The sequence below is a fragment of the Anomaloglossus baeobatrachus genome, chromosome 1 (genome assembly GCF_048569485.1).
Source record: "Anomaloglossus baeobatrachus isolate aAnoBae1 chromosome 1, aAnoBae1.hap1, whole genome shotgun sequence".
Classification (NCBI taxonomy): domain Eukaryota; kingdom Metazoa; phylum Chordata; class Amphibia; order Anura; family Aromobatidae; genus Anomaloglossus; species Anomaloglossus baeobatrachus.
In genome coordinates, this window is record NC_134353.1 from 968438412 (window position 1) to 968452541 (window position 14130).

The following is a 14130-nucleotide window of genomic DNA, read 5'->3' on the forward strand; positions in this document are numbered from 1 at the left end:
TATCTCCGTTTCTCTCCAGATTTCTAAGCTGCCCAGATTTGTAAGTTTAAAGAGAACAAATATGTCATGGTGATAACTTGCTTGTGATGAAACCGTCCTCTCTTCTAGAACCCGTCACCTTTCCTTCCATCCAGTGAGGCCGGCCTCTCCATACAGCAATCCAGCTGGAGGACTCTCTTTTCAGAAGCCCCGTGCACCGGTTCAGCCTCGACCCGGGGAGGTGAAAGGCTGTTGGGTTCTGGTTCAAAGGACCAAGTCGTTAGAGAAATTCTTTCTTGAGGCACAAATTCATCTGAAGCAAGCGGGTTTTATTCTTGCAGCAAGGAGACAAGGTGGTGTCTTAGATTACAGTACAGTAGACACTCAGGCATACAGTGCTAGCCAAAAGTATTGGCACCCCTGCAATTCTGTCAGATAATACTCAGTTTCTTCTTGAAAATGATTGCAATCACAAATTCTTTAGTATTATTAACTTCATTTAATTTGTCTTCAATGAAAAAAATAAAAAATATGTCATAAAGCCAAATTGGATATAATTCCACACCAAACATAAAAAAGTGGGTGGACAAAAGTATTGGCACTGTTTGAAAAATCCTGTGCTGCTTCTGTAATTTGTGTAATAACAGCGCCTGTAACTTACCTGTGGCACCTAACAGGTGCTGGCAATAATAAATCACACTTGCAGCAGGTGACATGGAGTAAAGTTGACTCAACCTCTGTCCTGTGTCCTTGTGTGCACCACATTGAGCATGGAGAAAAGAAAGAAGACCAAAGAACTGTCTGAGGACTTGAGAATCCAAATTGTGAGGAAGCATGAGCAATCTCAAGGCTACAAGTCCATCTCCAAAGACCTGAAAGTTCCTGTGTCTATGGTGCACAGTGTCATCAATATGTTTAAAGCCCATGGCACTGTGGCTAACCTCCCTAGATGTGGAAGGAAAAGAAAAATTGCCGTTAGATTTCAACGCAAGGTTGTGCGGATGGCGGATAAAGAACCTCGACTAACATCCACACAAGTTGAAGCTGCCCTGCAGTCCGAGGGTACAACAGTGTCACCCCATACCATCCGTCGGCGTCTGAATGAAAAGGGACTGTATGGTAGGATACCCAGGAGGACCCCACTTCTTACCCCGAGACGTAAAAAAGCCAGGCTGGAGTTTGCCAAAACGTACCTGAGAAAGCCTAAAACGTTTTGGAAGAATGTTCTCTAGTCAGATGAGACAAAAGTAGAGCTTTTTAGGAAAAGCCATCAACATAGAGTTTATAGGAAAAAAAAAGAGGCATTCAAAGAAAAGAACACGGTCCCTACAGTCAAACATAGCGCAGGTTCCCTGATGTTTTGGGGTTGCTTTGCTACCTCTGGCACTGGACTGCTTGACTGTGTGCATGGCATTATGAAGTCTGAAGACTACCAACAAATTTTGCAGCATAATGTAGGGCCCAGTGTGAGAAAGCTGGGTCTCCCTCAGAGGTCATGGGTCTTCCAGCAGGACAATGACCCAAAACGCACTTCAAAAAGCACTAGAAAATGGTTTGAGAGAAAGCACTGGAGAGTACTAAAGTGGCCAGCAATGAGTCCAGACCTGAACCCCATAGAACACCTGTGGAGAGATCTCAAAATGGCAGTTCGGAGAAGGCACCCTTCAAATGTCAGGGACCTGGAGCAGTTTGCTAAAGAAGAATGGTCAAAAATTCCAGCAGAGCATTGTAAGAAACTCATTGATGGTTACCGGAAGCGGTTGTGCGCAGTTATTTTGGCTAAAGGTTGTGCAACCAAGTATTAGGCTAAGGGTGCCAATAATTTTGTCAGGCCCATTTTTGGAGTTTTGTGTGAAATGATCAATGATTTGATTTTTGTTACATTCTCTTTTGTGCTTTTTCATTGCAAGCAAAATAAATGAAGATAATAATACCAAAGAATTTGTGATTGCAATCATTTTCAGGAAGAAACTGAGTATTATGGGCGGCACGGTGGCTCAGTGGTTAGCACTGCAGCCTTGCAGTGCTGGGGTCCTGGGTTCAAATCCCACCAAGGACACCATCTGCAAGGAGTTTGTATGTTCTCCCCGTGTTTGCGTGGGTTTCCTCCGGGTACTCCGGTTTCCTCCCACACTCCAAAGACATACAGATAGGGACTCTAGATTGTGAGCCCCAATGGGGACAGTGTTGCAAATGTATGTAAAGCGCTGTGGAATTAATAGCGCTATATAAATGAATAAAATTATTATTATTATTATTATCTGACAGAATTGCAGGGGTGCCAATACTTTTGGCCAGCACTGTACCTGTCCATTACTTATTGGTGAAAATCTATATGTGTGAACATAACTTTTTCCGAATTTAAAAATTGGAATAAGGCAATTACTAATTGAAGCAATAAATTTAATAATTGGAACAGGCGCATGTGTTTACATATCCGTTATCTAAGCCACAGGTGTGCAGATATCATACATTCTACAAATTCAAGGACGTAATTTACATTCTTGCTCATCTCTATCCTAAGTTCTAAGCATAAACATTCAAAATACATTTTGTTACAACTTTTAACTCTTGATGTTCCTCAGTCTCTTAATCTGATCCCAAACACCTATGGGGAATTGTGAAGAGACAAGTTGCGCTTCACTCTCCATCCAGCATCCAGGCTCTAAAAGAGATTGTTCTTGAAGGGAATAAAGATGGACGTTGTACTGCTGCCAACTCGTTCATTCCAGGCCTAGAAGACTCAGTGCTGTCCTTAAAAATCATGGAGGCCATCCAAAATAGTACATTTAGTAGTTTTGATGTGGGATGTACTTTTTTATTTTTGCATTAACTAATTTGAGCAAAACTGAAGATTCTGTAATTAAAGTTATATTATTAACTTTACTTTCATGTTATTAGTTAAAAAAATGCTTTGTGAAACGCAGTGTTGTAATCATTGTGGAATTTGTCTTGTGTTAAGTGAGATATTAATTAAAATCTTACATATCAAAGGGGGTGTACTCATTTAAGCTTAGCACTGTTTATCAAAATCTATAAAAAAAAGAGAACTACAATTTCTTACTGTATGACTTTTCTCATGTCTAACGAGACGGGATTCATGTATAAGATTTCCCCTATTCTGAACATTAATCTCTCCTGTGTGTCTTCTCGTGTCTCACAAGATTTGATCTACTTGTAAAGCATTTCTCACAGTGTGAAGAAGTCTTATATTACACAGTCTTATATTACAGTACAATAGACACTCAGGCACACCTGTCCATTTCTTATTGGTGAAAATCTATATGTGTAAACGCAACTTTTTCAGAATTTAATAATTGGAATAAGGCAATTACTAATAGGAGCAAGGAATTTAATAATTGGAACAGGCGCATGTGTTTACATATCCATTATCTAAGGCACAGGTGTGCAGATATCATACATTTCTACAAATTCAAGGACGTAATTTACATTCTTGCTCATCTCTATCCTAAGTTCTAAGCATAAACACTCAAAATATATTTTGTTACAACTTTTAACTCTTGATATTCCTAACAGTCTCTTGATCTGACGCCAAACACCTATGGGGAAATGTGAAGAGACAAGTTGCGCTTCACTCTCCATCTGGCATCCAGGCTCTAAAAGAGCTCATTCTTGAAGGAAAAAAAGATGGACGTTGTAATGTTCCCAACTCGTTCATTCCAGGCCTAGAAGACTTAGTGCTGTCCTTAAATATCATGGAGGCCATCCAAAATAGTACATGTAGTAGTTTTGATGTGGGATGTACTCTGTTTGTTTTTGCATTAACTAATTTGAGCAAAACTGAAGATTCTGTAATTAGTTATATTATTAACTTTACTTTCAAGTTATTAGTGAAAAAAATGTTTTGTAAAATGCAGTGTTGTAATCATTGTGGAAATTGTTCTTGTGTTAAGTGAGATACTAATTAAAATCTTACGTATCAAAGGGGGTGTACTCATTTAAGCTTAGCGCTGTTTATCAAAATCTATAAAAAAAGAGAACAATTTCTTTACTGTATGACTTTTCTCATGTCTAACAAGACGGGATTCATGTATAAGATTTCCCCTATTCTGAACATTAATCTCTCCTGTGTGTCTTCTCGTGTCTCACAAGATTTGATCTACTTGTAAAGCATTTCTCACAGTGTGAACATGAATACGGCCTCTCTCCTGTGTGAATTCTCTTGTGTGTCACAAGTCTTGATTTCACTGTAAAGCATTTCTCACATTCTGAACATGAATACAGCTTCTCTCCTGTGTGACTTTGCAAGTGTGTCACAAGACTTGATTTCTTTGTAAAGCACTTCTCACAGTGTGAACATGAATATTGCCTCTCTCCTTTGTGACTTCTCTCATGTCTCACAAGACCTGACTTATCAGTGAAGCATTTATCACATTCTGAACATGAATACGGCTTCTCTCCTGTGTGAATTCTCTTATGCTGCATAAGAATTGATTTATTTATAAAACATTTCCCACAGTCTGAACATGAATGCGGCCTTTCTCCTGTGTGACGTTTCCCGTGTGTCACAAGAGCTGATTTTTGTGTAAAAGACTTCCCACAATCTGAACATGAATGTGGCTTCTCTCCTGTGTGAATTCTCATGTGTGTCACAAGATGTGATCTATTTGTAAAGCATTTCTCACATTCTGAACAGGAATATGGCCTCTCCCCTGTGTGAATTTTCTCGTGTGTCACAAGACTTGATTTTTGTACAAAAGATTCTCCACATTCTGAACATGAATACGGCCTCTCTCCTGTGTGAATTCTCTTATGCTGCATAAGAATTGATTTATTTATAAAACATTTTCCACATTCTGAACATGAATATGGCCTTTCTCCTGTGTGAAGTTTCTCGTGTGTCACAAGAACTGATTTTTGTGTAAAAGATTTCCCACATTCTGAACATGAATACGGCTTCTCTCCTGTGTGAATTCGCTTGTGTGTCACAAGACTTGATTTACTTGTAAAAGATTTCCCACATTCTGAACATGAATATGGCTTCTCTTCTGTGTGAATTCGCATGTGTGTCACAAGATGTGATTTATGTACAAAAGATTCTCCACATTCTGAACATGAATGCAGCTTCTCCCCTGTGTGAATTCTCTTATGCTGCATAAGAATTGATTTATTCATAAAACATTTTCTACATTCTGAACATGAATATGGCCTTTCTCCTGTGTGAAATTTCTCATGTGTCACAAGAACTGATTTTTGTGTAAAAGATTTCCCACATTCTGAACATGAATATGGCCTCTCTCCTGTGTGAAATCGCATGTGTCTCACAAGACCTGATTTACTTGTAAAAGAGTTCCCACATTCTGAACATGAATACGGCCTCTCTCCTGTGTGAAGTTTCTCGTGTGTCACAAGAACTGATTTTTGTGTAAAAGATTTCCCACATTCTGAACATGAATACGGCTTCTCTCCTGTGTGAATTCGCTTGTGTGTCACAAGATCTGATTTACTTGTAAAAGAGTTCCCACATTCTGAACATGAATACGGCCTCTCTCCTGTGTGAATTCGCTTGTGTATCACAAGACTTGATTTATTTGTAAAGCATTTCTCACATTCTGAACATGAATACGGCTTTTTTCCTGTGTGAATTCTCTGATGTGTAAGAAGATGATATCTACGTCGAAAGCCCCTTCCACATTGAAAACATGAAAATAGTTTTTCTCCTGTATGAATTCTCTGATGTCTAGCAAGAGTACATTTATCTGTGAAGGATTTCCCACATGGTGAACAGAAAAATGGCTTTTCTCCTGTGTGAATTCTCTCATGTCTAGCAAATTCTGAATTATTTGTAAAGCATTTCTCACATTCTGAACAGGAGTATGGCTTGTCTTTGTGCTTTCTTTGTGTTACAAAATTAGAGCTTTTAGTAAGTTGCTTGTCACACTGAAATCTTGTCTCCTCTTTATCACCTGGAATTGTGGTATCAATCTGAGATTGTTCAGCAGAGGGTTCCTCATGAGTAGGGCGATTATATGATAATGAAGTATCATGAAGTCCAGGATGTAAATGAAGGGTAATGAGGTTTTCTCCATTAGAGAGATTCCCGATATCTTCTTTTTTACAATTTATTGACAAATTGTTATTCTCACAAGGATTTCCTATAAGGATGAAATATAGATTGGATGTGATTTTTTTCTTCAACATAAAAAGTAATTTCTACATTTAGATAAAATAAAGAAAAAGGTCTACCGCGGTCTAACAAACCAAATGCTGCTGGGGAGAATAAAGTTCATTTTCTCCCAGATGCATTTTTGCAGGCATTAGGCAGGTGAGAAACGCAGATTAACCACATATCTGCAGATTAATACCATTATCTCTGAGGACAGGTTCCCTTTATCTTTATTGAATTGGTCATTATGATTAGGGATTGATCTGTTCCAGGATTATCATTGACCAGCACGGACACACAAGTCTCTCTCGTTCCTTTCTTCCTCTGTTCTCTCCCTCACCCATGATAAAGAGAGACGGTAATTATCTTTTATTCCAGAGAAATGAAATCCAGACTGGGGATTTTGCTCCTGCTGTATGTTCCCCACTGATGACACCTAGCGAAGGCCGACCTGGGCTGTAATAGTCCGGATCCGCATGGGTTCAAAAGAACCTGAGCGCCAACCCCGGGCCTGGAGTCCTCAGGGAGTGCCGGTAGCCGGGGGAAATCGTGAATATGTATGAAGGATAATGAGCAGCCCCAGAAGTAGCGTAGAGACTCAGTAAGTATAACGCACCTGCTCTAATTCCCCCATCCCTGCTACCTCCATTTTAAAGCGCCAGATTCTGGTCCCCATAGATTTATATGGAGACCGGCGTCCGGCCAGTTATTTTTTAGGTCACAATTACGATCTGAGAAACCGTCCCAATACGAACAGAAATCTGAATTGAGCGGTGATCTTCAGATCATTAATTTATCTAAGAGATCCCTTTCCAATACAGAACTCGCCCTTCTGAGGAAAGGATTATTCTTTGTCCCAAGTGCGGATTTTGATTAATTCAGGACAGTGAAGGATTTACATCTTTTCATTAGAAAAATTAGATGGAGGAAACACTATACCATGGCAGATAATCGTAAATGCACCAAATGATTTATTGGGGGATGTGAGACTTCTTGAAAGTCTGGGTGCAGTGGCGTAACTAGAGTTTGATGTGTCCTGGTACAAGGTTTGGACCTGGGCCCCCCATCCACGAACACCAACACTTGGGGTATGATATGACACTGACACTTGGGGTACGGGATAAGGAAGCTGACACTTGGTTCTTACCCACATCACCCAGGTTTCCCATGATCTGAAATCCCTCTATCAGCACCCAGCTTTCCCATGTTCTGATATCCATCTTGTCCTTGGCACCCAGCTGCCCCATGCTCTGCTATACATCTTTTGCTCAGCACCCAGGTTTCCCATGATCTGAAATCCCTCTATCAGCACCCAGCTTTCCCATGTTCTGATATCCATCTTGTCTTCGGCACCCAGCTTCCCCATGCTCTGCTATACATCTTTACCTCAGCAGCCAGTTTTCCCATATCAAAGCATGGGAAAGCTGGGTGCTGAGAGAAGATGTATAGCAGAGCATGGGAAAACTGAGTGCTGAGAGAAAAAGGCTTTTTCCCTCATCACAAAACGTTCCCATCCCATGCTTGTATTTTTGTCCCCCCTCGTATATAGTTCTCCAAATACTATAATGGCCTCCACATAGCCTTCCATATAGTATAAAGGATCCCACATAACCCTTCATATATTAGAATGCACCTCCATGTATTATAATGCATTTCCCATGGTTCTCCATGTATTATAATTCTCCACATAGTACTCCATATATCATACTGCACCACATAGTCCTCCATATATTATAATGCACCCTCATAGTCCTCCATGTATAAAGTAGCCCTCATAGCCCTCCAATTATTATAATGAATATCCCATAGTTCTCCATCTATTATAATTCACCCCATAGTTCTCCATATATTATACTGCACCACATAGTCCTTCATGTTTTATAATGCCCCCCATAGTCCATGTATAAGGTAGCCTCTATAGTCCTATATCTATTATAATGCAGCCCCACAAACCTTCATATTGTATTATGCAGCCCCATTCTCCTTTATGTATAATGCACCCCTATATTTCATGTATAAGGTATCCTTCATGTTTATTATGCAGCCCCATAGACCTCCATGTATAATGCTGACAGCCCCCCTCCAGACCTCCATGTATAATGCAACCAGCCTCCCCCAGGCCTCGATCTATCATGCAGCCAGCCCCCCCCAGGCCTCATCGATTATGCAGCCAGCCACCCCCAGGCCTCCATCTATCATGCAGCCAGCCCCTCCAGGCCTCCATCTATCATGCAGCCAGCCCCCCAGGCCTCCACCTATCATGCAGCCAGCCCACCCAAGCCTCCATCTATCATGCAGCCAGCCACCCCGAGGCCTCCATCTATCATCCAGCCAGCCACCCCGAGGCCTCAATCTATCATGCAGCAAGCCCCTCCCAGGCCTCCATCTATTATGCAGCCAGCCCCACCCAGGCCTCCATCTATCATGCAGCCAGCCCCCCCAGGCCTCCATCTATCATGCAGCCAGCCCCCCCCCAAGCCTCCATCTATGATGCAGCAAGCCCCACAGGCCTCATCTATCATGCAGCCAGCCACCCCGAGGCCTCCATCTATCATGCAGCCAGCCCCACCCAGGCCTCATTCTATCATGCAGCCAGCCCCCCAGGCCTCCATTTATCATGCAGCCAGCCCCCCTGGCCTCATGTATCATGCAGCAAGCACCTCACAGGCCTCCATCTATTATGCAGCCAGCCCCACCCAGGCCTCATTCTATCATGCAGCCAGCCCCTCCAGGCCTCCATCTATCATGCAGCCAGCCCCCCCAGGCCTCCATCTATCATGCAGCCAGCCCCCCAGGCCTCCGTGTACTCACTGATTAAAAAACAAAACAAAAACAAGAAAAAGGAAAAACCAAACCACAAATATTCACCTCTCTCCTCTTTCCACCGCTGCTCTGTCCTAAACTCTCTCCACCGCTGCTCCGTTCTCACCTCTCTCCTCGTTTTCCCGATGCTCCGGTCAGCGTCCTCCCATCCTGCGCTCTGTGCTCTCAGCACAGCAGTCGCACAGAAGTGATGTCACTGTGCAGGCACAGGGGGAGAATGTTGAAGCATGGAGCAGTGCGGGTCGCTCGATGCTTTATCATTGCTGTGTGTGATGACGGAGGAGGGGGGCATGGTGCCGCCGCTGACACTGGGCAGGTGGGCCCAGTGTCAGTGGCGGCACCGGGCGGGTCATATAGCGGTCTCATTGTCTGTGACAGAACAGCGCAGCTCCTCTCCCAGAAAGGAGCTGGCTGCTGATCTGCAGGACGGTCGTGGGTCTCTAACCTGCCGGGCCCGGTCGCAATGGCGACCCCTGCGACCGCTGTTGTTTCGCCCATCTGGGTGATATTAATCCTAGTTATTTGGGTAAAGGTCTTTTTAGTGATCTTAGACTGAAGAGTAAATAGATGCCAGCTGCTGTAAATGACCTGTCCATTACTGATGTATTCCTGGATCTGGGCATTAATGTTCTCCAGAAGATCAAGGAGGAAAGAAGACGACGGAATTTTAATGGCAATAGGGCTGAGATTGAGGCTATTCGGGAACTTGAACATGATTGCGGTGTTGTCATTAAGCCGTCAGATAAGGGCAGCAGCACTGTGATCATGGACGGGACTCAATATCAGGAAAGGTGTATGTCGCTACTACAAGACAGAGACCGATGAGAAGGGCAATCCATCTGTGGAATACGCTCCTTAATTGTCATCTATTATTATGCAGGGACTAGTAGCTGGCGTCATTGACAAGTCTGAAGCCGAATTCCTTCTACCTCCGAACAGGCTCGTTTCAACCTTTTATTGCCTCCTGAAGGTTCACAAGGGGGACGACCCGTTGTGTCAGGAGTGGATAGTCTGGGTCAAAACCCCGGGATATACCTGGATAGAGTGTTGAAGGGATTCGTAGGAACGCTACAATCCTTCACAAGGAATACCTCCGATTCTCTATGTAAATTGGATGGTCTTAGTGTCAGCCCTGGGGCGATATTAGCGAGTGTAGATGTGGAGAGACTATACTCCTCGGTCCCCCATGAACATGGCTTAACAGCAGTAAAGTACTTTTTGCAAACAAGAAGTCGTCAGTGTGGTCCACATAATGATTTTGTCCTCAGCTTTTTAAGGTACTGTCTCACAAGGAACGTCTTTCTATTTAGTAACCGGTACTTCCACCACCTCAGGGGCACTGCGATGGGGAGCCCGTGTGCCCCCATGTATACAAATTTGTTCCTGGTCTGGTTGGAGGAGACCTGTGTTTTTGTCGATGTTAACAGTGCCACAGATAAAATCGAAATGTGGGCACATTACATTGACGACGTTTTTGTGACATAGCACAGTCAGTGAGTTGAGTATTTTGTGGCCACACTGAACAAGAATGATATAGGTATGCGATTCACCTTTGAAATGAACACATCAGTATTGTCATTTCTAGACCTGCACATTAAGAAGGGGGTGGATGGAAGTATTATTGCATCAACCTTCTGTAAACCCACTGCGACAAAATTGCTACTTAATTGTAGCAGCAACCATCCAGAGGCCCTGAAGAAAGGGATCCCGAAGGGTCAATATCTTCGTATACAAAGAAATTGCTCAGACGATTTGACCTTACGATGCCAAGCAAGGGAACTAAGGGAAAGGATTCAGAGAAGGGAATCTCCAGAGAAATATCTCAAGCAGGCATATAATGTTCCTAAGAATAAGAACAGAAGTGAGCTACTGGTTCCTAGGAGAAGGGAGGACAAAGGGGAGATCACTAGATTTTTTACAACCTTTGAGAAAGGGGCAGCGGAGGGCAGACAGGTGCTACAGAGATGCTGGTCCATAGTGCTCTGGAATAAGGATATTAAAAAGCACGTAGGAAGAAAACTAGAGATCACATACAGAAGAGGACGGTCCCTGAAGGACAGACTAGTCCACAGTCAGTTTCATCCTCCTGATGAAAAAAATTGGATGAATTAAAAAGTGAGGGGCTGTTTTCAGTGTGGAAATTGAGTGGCGAGCCGACACTTTATGGTCGGTAAATCGTACATGAGCAATGTCACAGGTAGAACCTACACAATTGACGGTTTTATCAACTGTAAGACACAGGGAAGGGTTCTAGAAGGCCACTTGTCAATGCCGTGTTGAATATGTTGGCAAAACAAAACGTGAATTTAGAGGTCGAGTTGGGGATCATGTAGGCGACATCTAGCCAAGTACATCAACACCACACATGGTGGTGACATCTCCTGCTTGAGCTTTATGGCCATTGATCAAGTGGCCAAGCCGATCAGAGGTAGAGATGGGACTAGCTCTTACTTCAGAGAGAATCTAAATGGATCTTCTACCTTAAAACAACAGCCCCTACTGGGCCCAATGAGCAGCTCACCTCTAGTTGCTTTTTATGAAGGCTTCTGTTTGGGGTTTAATGATATTTCCTTCATAACTGCTTAGTTTTGTAACACAAAAAAAACCTTGTACTGATCTGCAATAGGTTAATATTGGTTGGAAGGGGTTAACATACATGTGGGCATTAATGAGAATGGATTGTCCTCCCTGCTGTTCTCCTGTTGCATGGTAATCCTATTCATGGTAAAATAGCTGCTCTGAAACCACTACTAAGGACAGGCAACAAGCAGAAGAGACTTGTTTGGGCTAAAGAACACAAGGAATGGACATTAGACCAGTGGAAATCTGTGCTTTGGTCTGATGAGTCCAAATTTGAGATCTGTGGATCCAACCACCGTGTCCTTGCATGACGCAGAAAAGGTGAACGGATGGACTCTACATGCCTGGTTCCCACCGGGAAGCATGGAGGAGGAGGTGTGATGGTGTGGGGGTGCTTTGCTGGAGACACTGTTGGGGATTTATTCAAAATTGAAGGCATACTGAACCAGCATGGCTACCACAGCATCTTGCAGCGGCATGCTATTCCATCCAGTTTGCGTTTAGTTGGTCCATTATTTGTTTTTCAACAGGACAATGACCCCAAACACATCTCCAGGCTGTGTAAGGGCTATTTGACTAAGGAGAGTGATGGGGTGCTACGCCAGATGACCTGGCCTCCACAGTCACCAGACCTGAACCCAATTGAGATGGTTTGGTGTGAGCTGGACCGCAGAGTGAAGGCAAAAGGGCCAACAAGTGCTAAGCATCTCTGGGAACTCCTTCAAGACTGTTGGAAAACCATTTCCGGTGACTACCTCTTGAAACTCATCAAGAGAATGCCAAGAGTGTGCAAAGTAGTAATGAAAGCAAAAGGTGGCTACTTTGAAGAACCTAGGATATAAGACATATATTGACGACGACATATATTGAGCTGTTTCACACTTTTTTGTTAAGTATTTCATTCCACATGTGTTAATTCATAGTTTTGATGCCTTCAATTTGAATCTACTGTTGAGGAGAGTCATAAGATTAAATACTTAATTAACCTCTGGACATAGAGCACTGTGAGAAGTGTGTTTAATTAAATCAATTCTCTATACATAAGCCAGTCACTCTTAAGAGGAAGCCAAGATGGCTCCCGATGACATCACAGACCAAACCATCAGCATGGATCCACCAGATGACGTCCCTCCCATCACCATGGTATCATCCACTGAAGTCAGACCCGCCCATCAACAGCAACACGGATCTCCCCATTGGCTAGCCCATGAATTGTCCCACTAAATGGGCATATCTGAACTTGTGTATGCCCCTAGCCTATATCAAGAGGACGCATACTTGTACTCTGTCTGTTCGGTGCCATCTTTACTGTGACCAAGAAGAGATTTCATATCCGACTGTGTCTGGTGTGAATTCTTTTATGCATGCACTTGGTATATACCAATTCGGCCAGGCAGTAGGCAACTAGTGATCTCTGGTTAAGAGTTCACCCTAACATTATTGGTGCCCAACGTGGGGCCAGTATAGGAGAAACTCTACAATCTTGAGGACCGGCGATTGGAATGGCAGGACGTGCTGGATATCCTGAGCCAAGAGTCTGATCAACTCTTATACGAGAACACATGGTAAGTCTGCTGATTTTTATAATCTGAAGTCTTACTTGTGTGTCTCAGGGTGTGTGGCACTGATTGCCTGACCGTGTCCGGTTTTTGTGATCTCTGTGATGGCAGAAGAGTTTCTCCGCTGCTGGCCATATTTAATTGTGGAAGAACCGTCATATATTCAGTTGCCTGCTGCCTGTTGTGTGTATTTATATGGGGAGATAAGGTATGCACACCAGTGACTATGCGAGGGGAATACATGTAATAGCAGAAACTGCTGTGTGAATACTGACATGAAAAATTCAATAGCTTTATGTAAGAATGAAATGTGAAAAATGGAATCTGCATTACTGCCATGAATATATGAATAAAGAGAAATTTAGCTACTGAATTGATCAATGCAATAGAGCCCCAACACTACGCCAAAGTATTTCTCTACGTTGGGGTCCCTAGCTTGTGTGTGTTCTCTCATTCAGTTAAAAAACTTACCGTGTATGGGAAGCTGAGACCCAGACTATATATACGATGTGAATTGGCAATAGGTGTGTGGGGAGGGTTCCCAAACGAAAAACAACTAACAAATAAGAAATAACGTTTGGAACTCCATTCTATGTCTGAACTGCGTGCAAAAACCTAAAAAACATCACTATGGGGAGATAAGGTATGCACACCAGTGACTATGCGAGGGGAATACATGGAATAGCAGAAACTGCTGTGTGAATACTGACATGAAAAATTCAATAGCTTTATGTAAGAATGAAATGTGAAAAATGGAATCTGCATTACTGCCATGAATATATGAATAAAGAGAAATTTAGCTACTGAATTGATCAATGCAATAGAGCCCCAACACTACGCCAAAGTATTTCTCTACGTTGGGGTCCCTAGCTTGTGTGTGTCCTCTCATGCAGTTAAAAAACTTACCGTGTATGGGAAGCTGAGACCCAGACTATATATACGATGTGAATTGGCAATAGGTGTGTGGGGAGGGTTCCCAAACGAAAAACAACTAACAAATAAGAAATAACGTTTGGAACTCCATTCTATGTCTGAACTGGGTGCAAAATACTTTGCGTAGTG

At 42.9% G+C, this 14130-nt stretch overlaps 1 protein-coding gene across 1 annotated transcript in view; it reads right to left on the reverse strand.

Annotated features, from left to right (window-relative positions):
* The window catches only part of LOC142264311 (uncharacterized), a 131736-nt gene that overhangs the window by 76486 nt on the left and 41120 nt on the right, over nt 1–14130 (reverse strand). The window contains 1 exon segment of the mRNA XM_075332249.1: nt 4069–6153. Coding sequence (XP_075188364.1) covers nt 4069–6153 — 2085 coding nt within the window.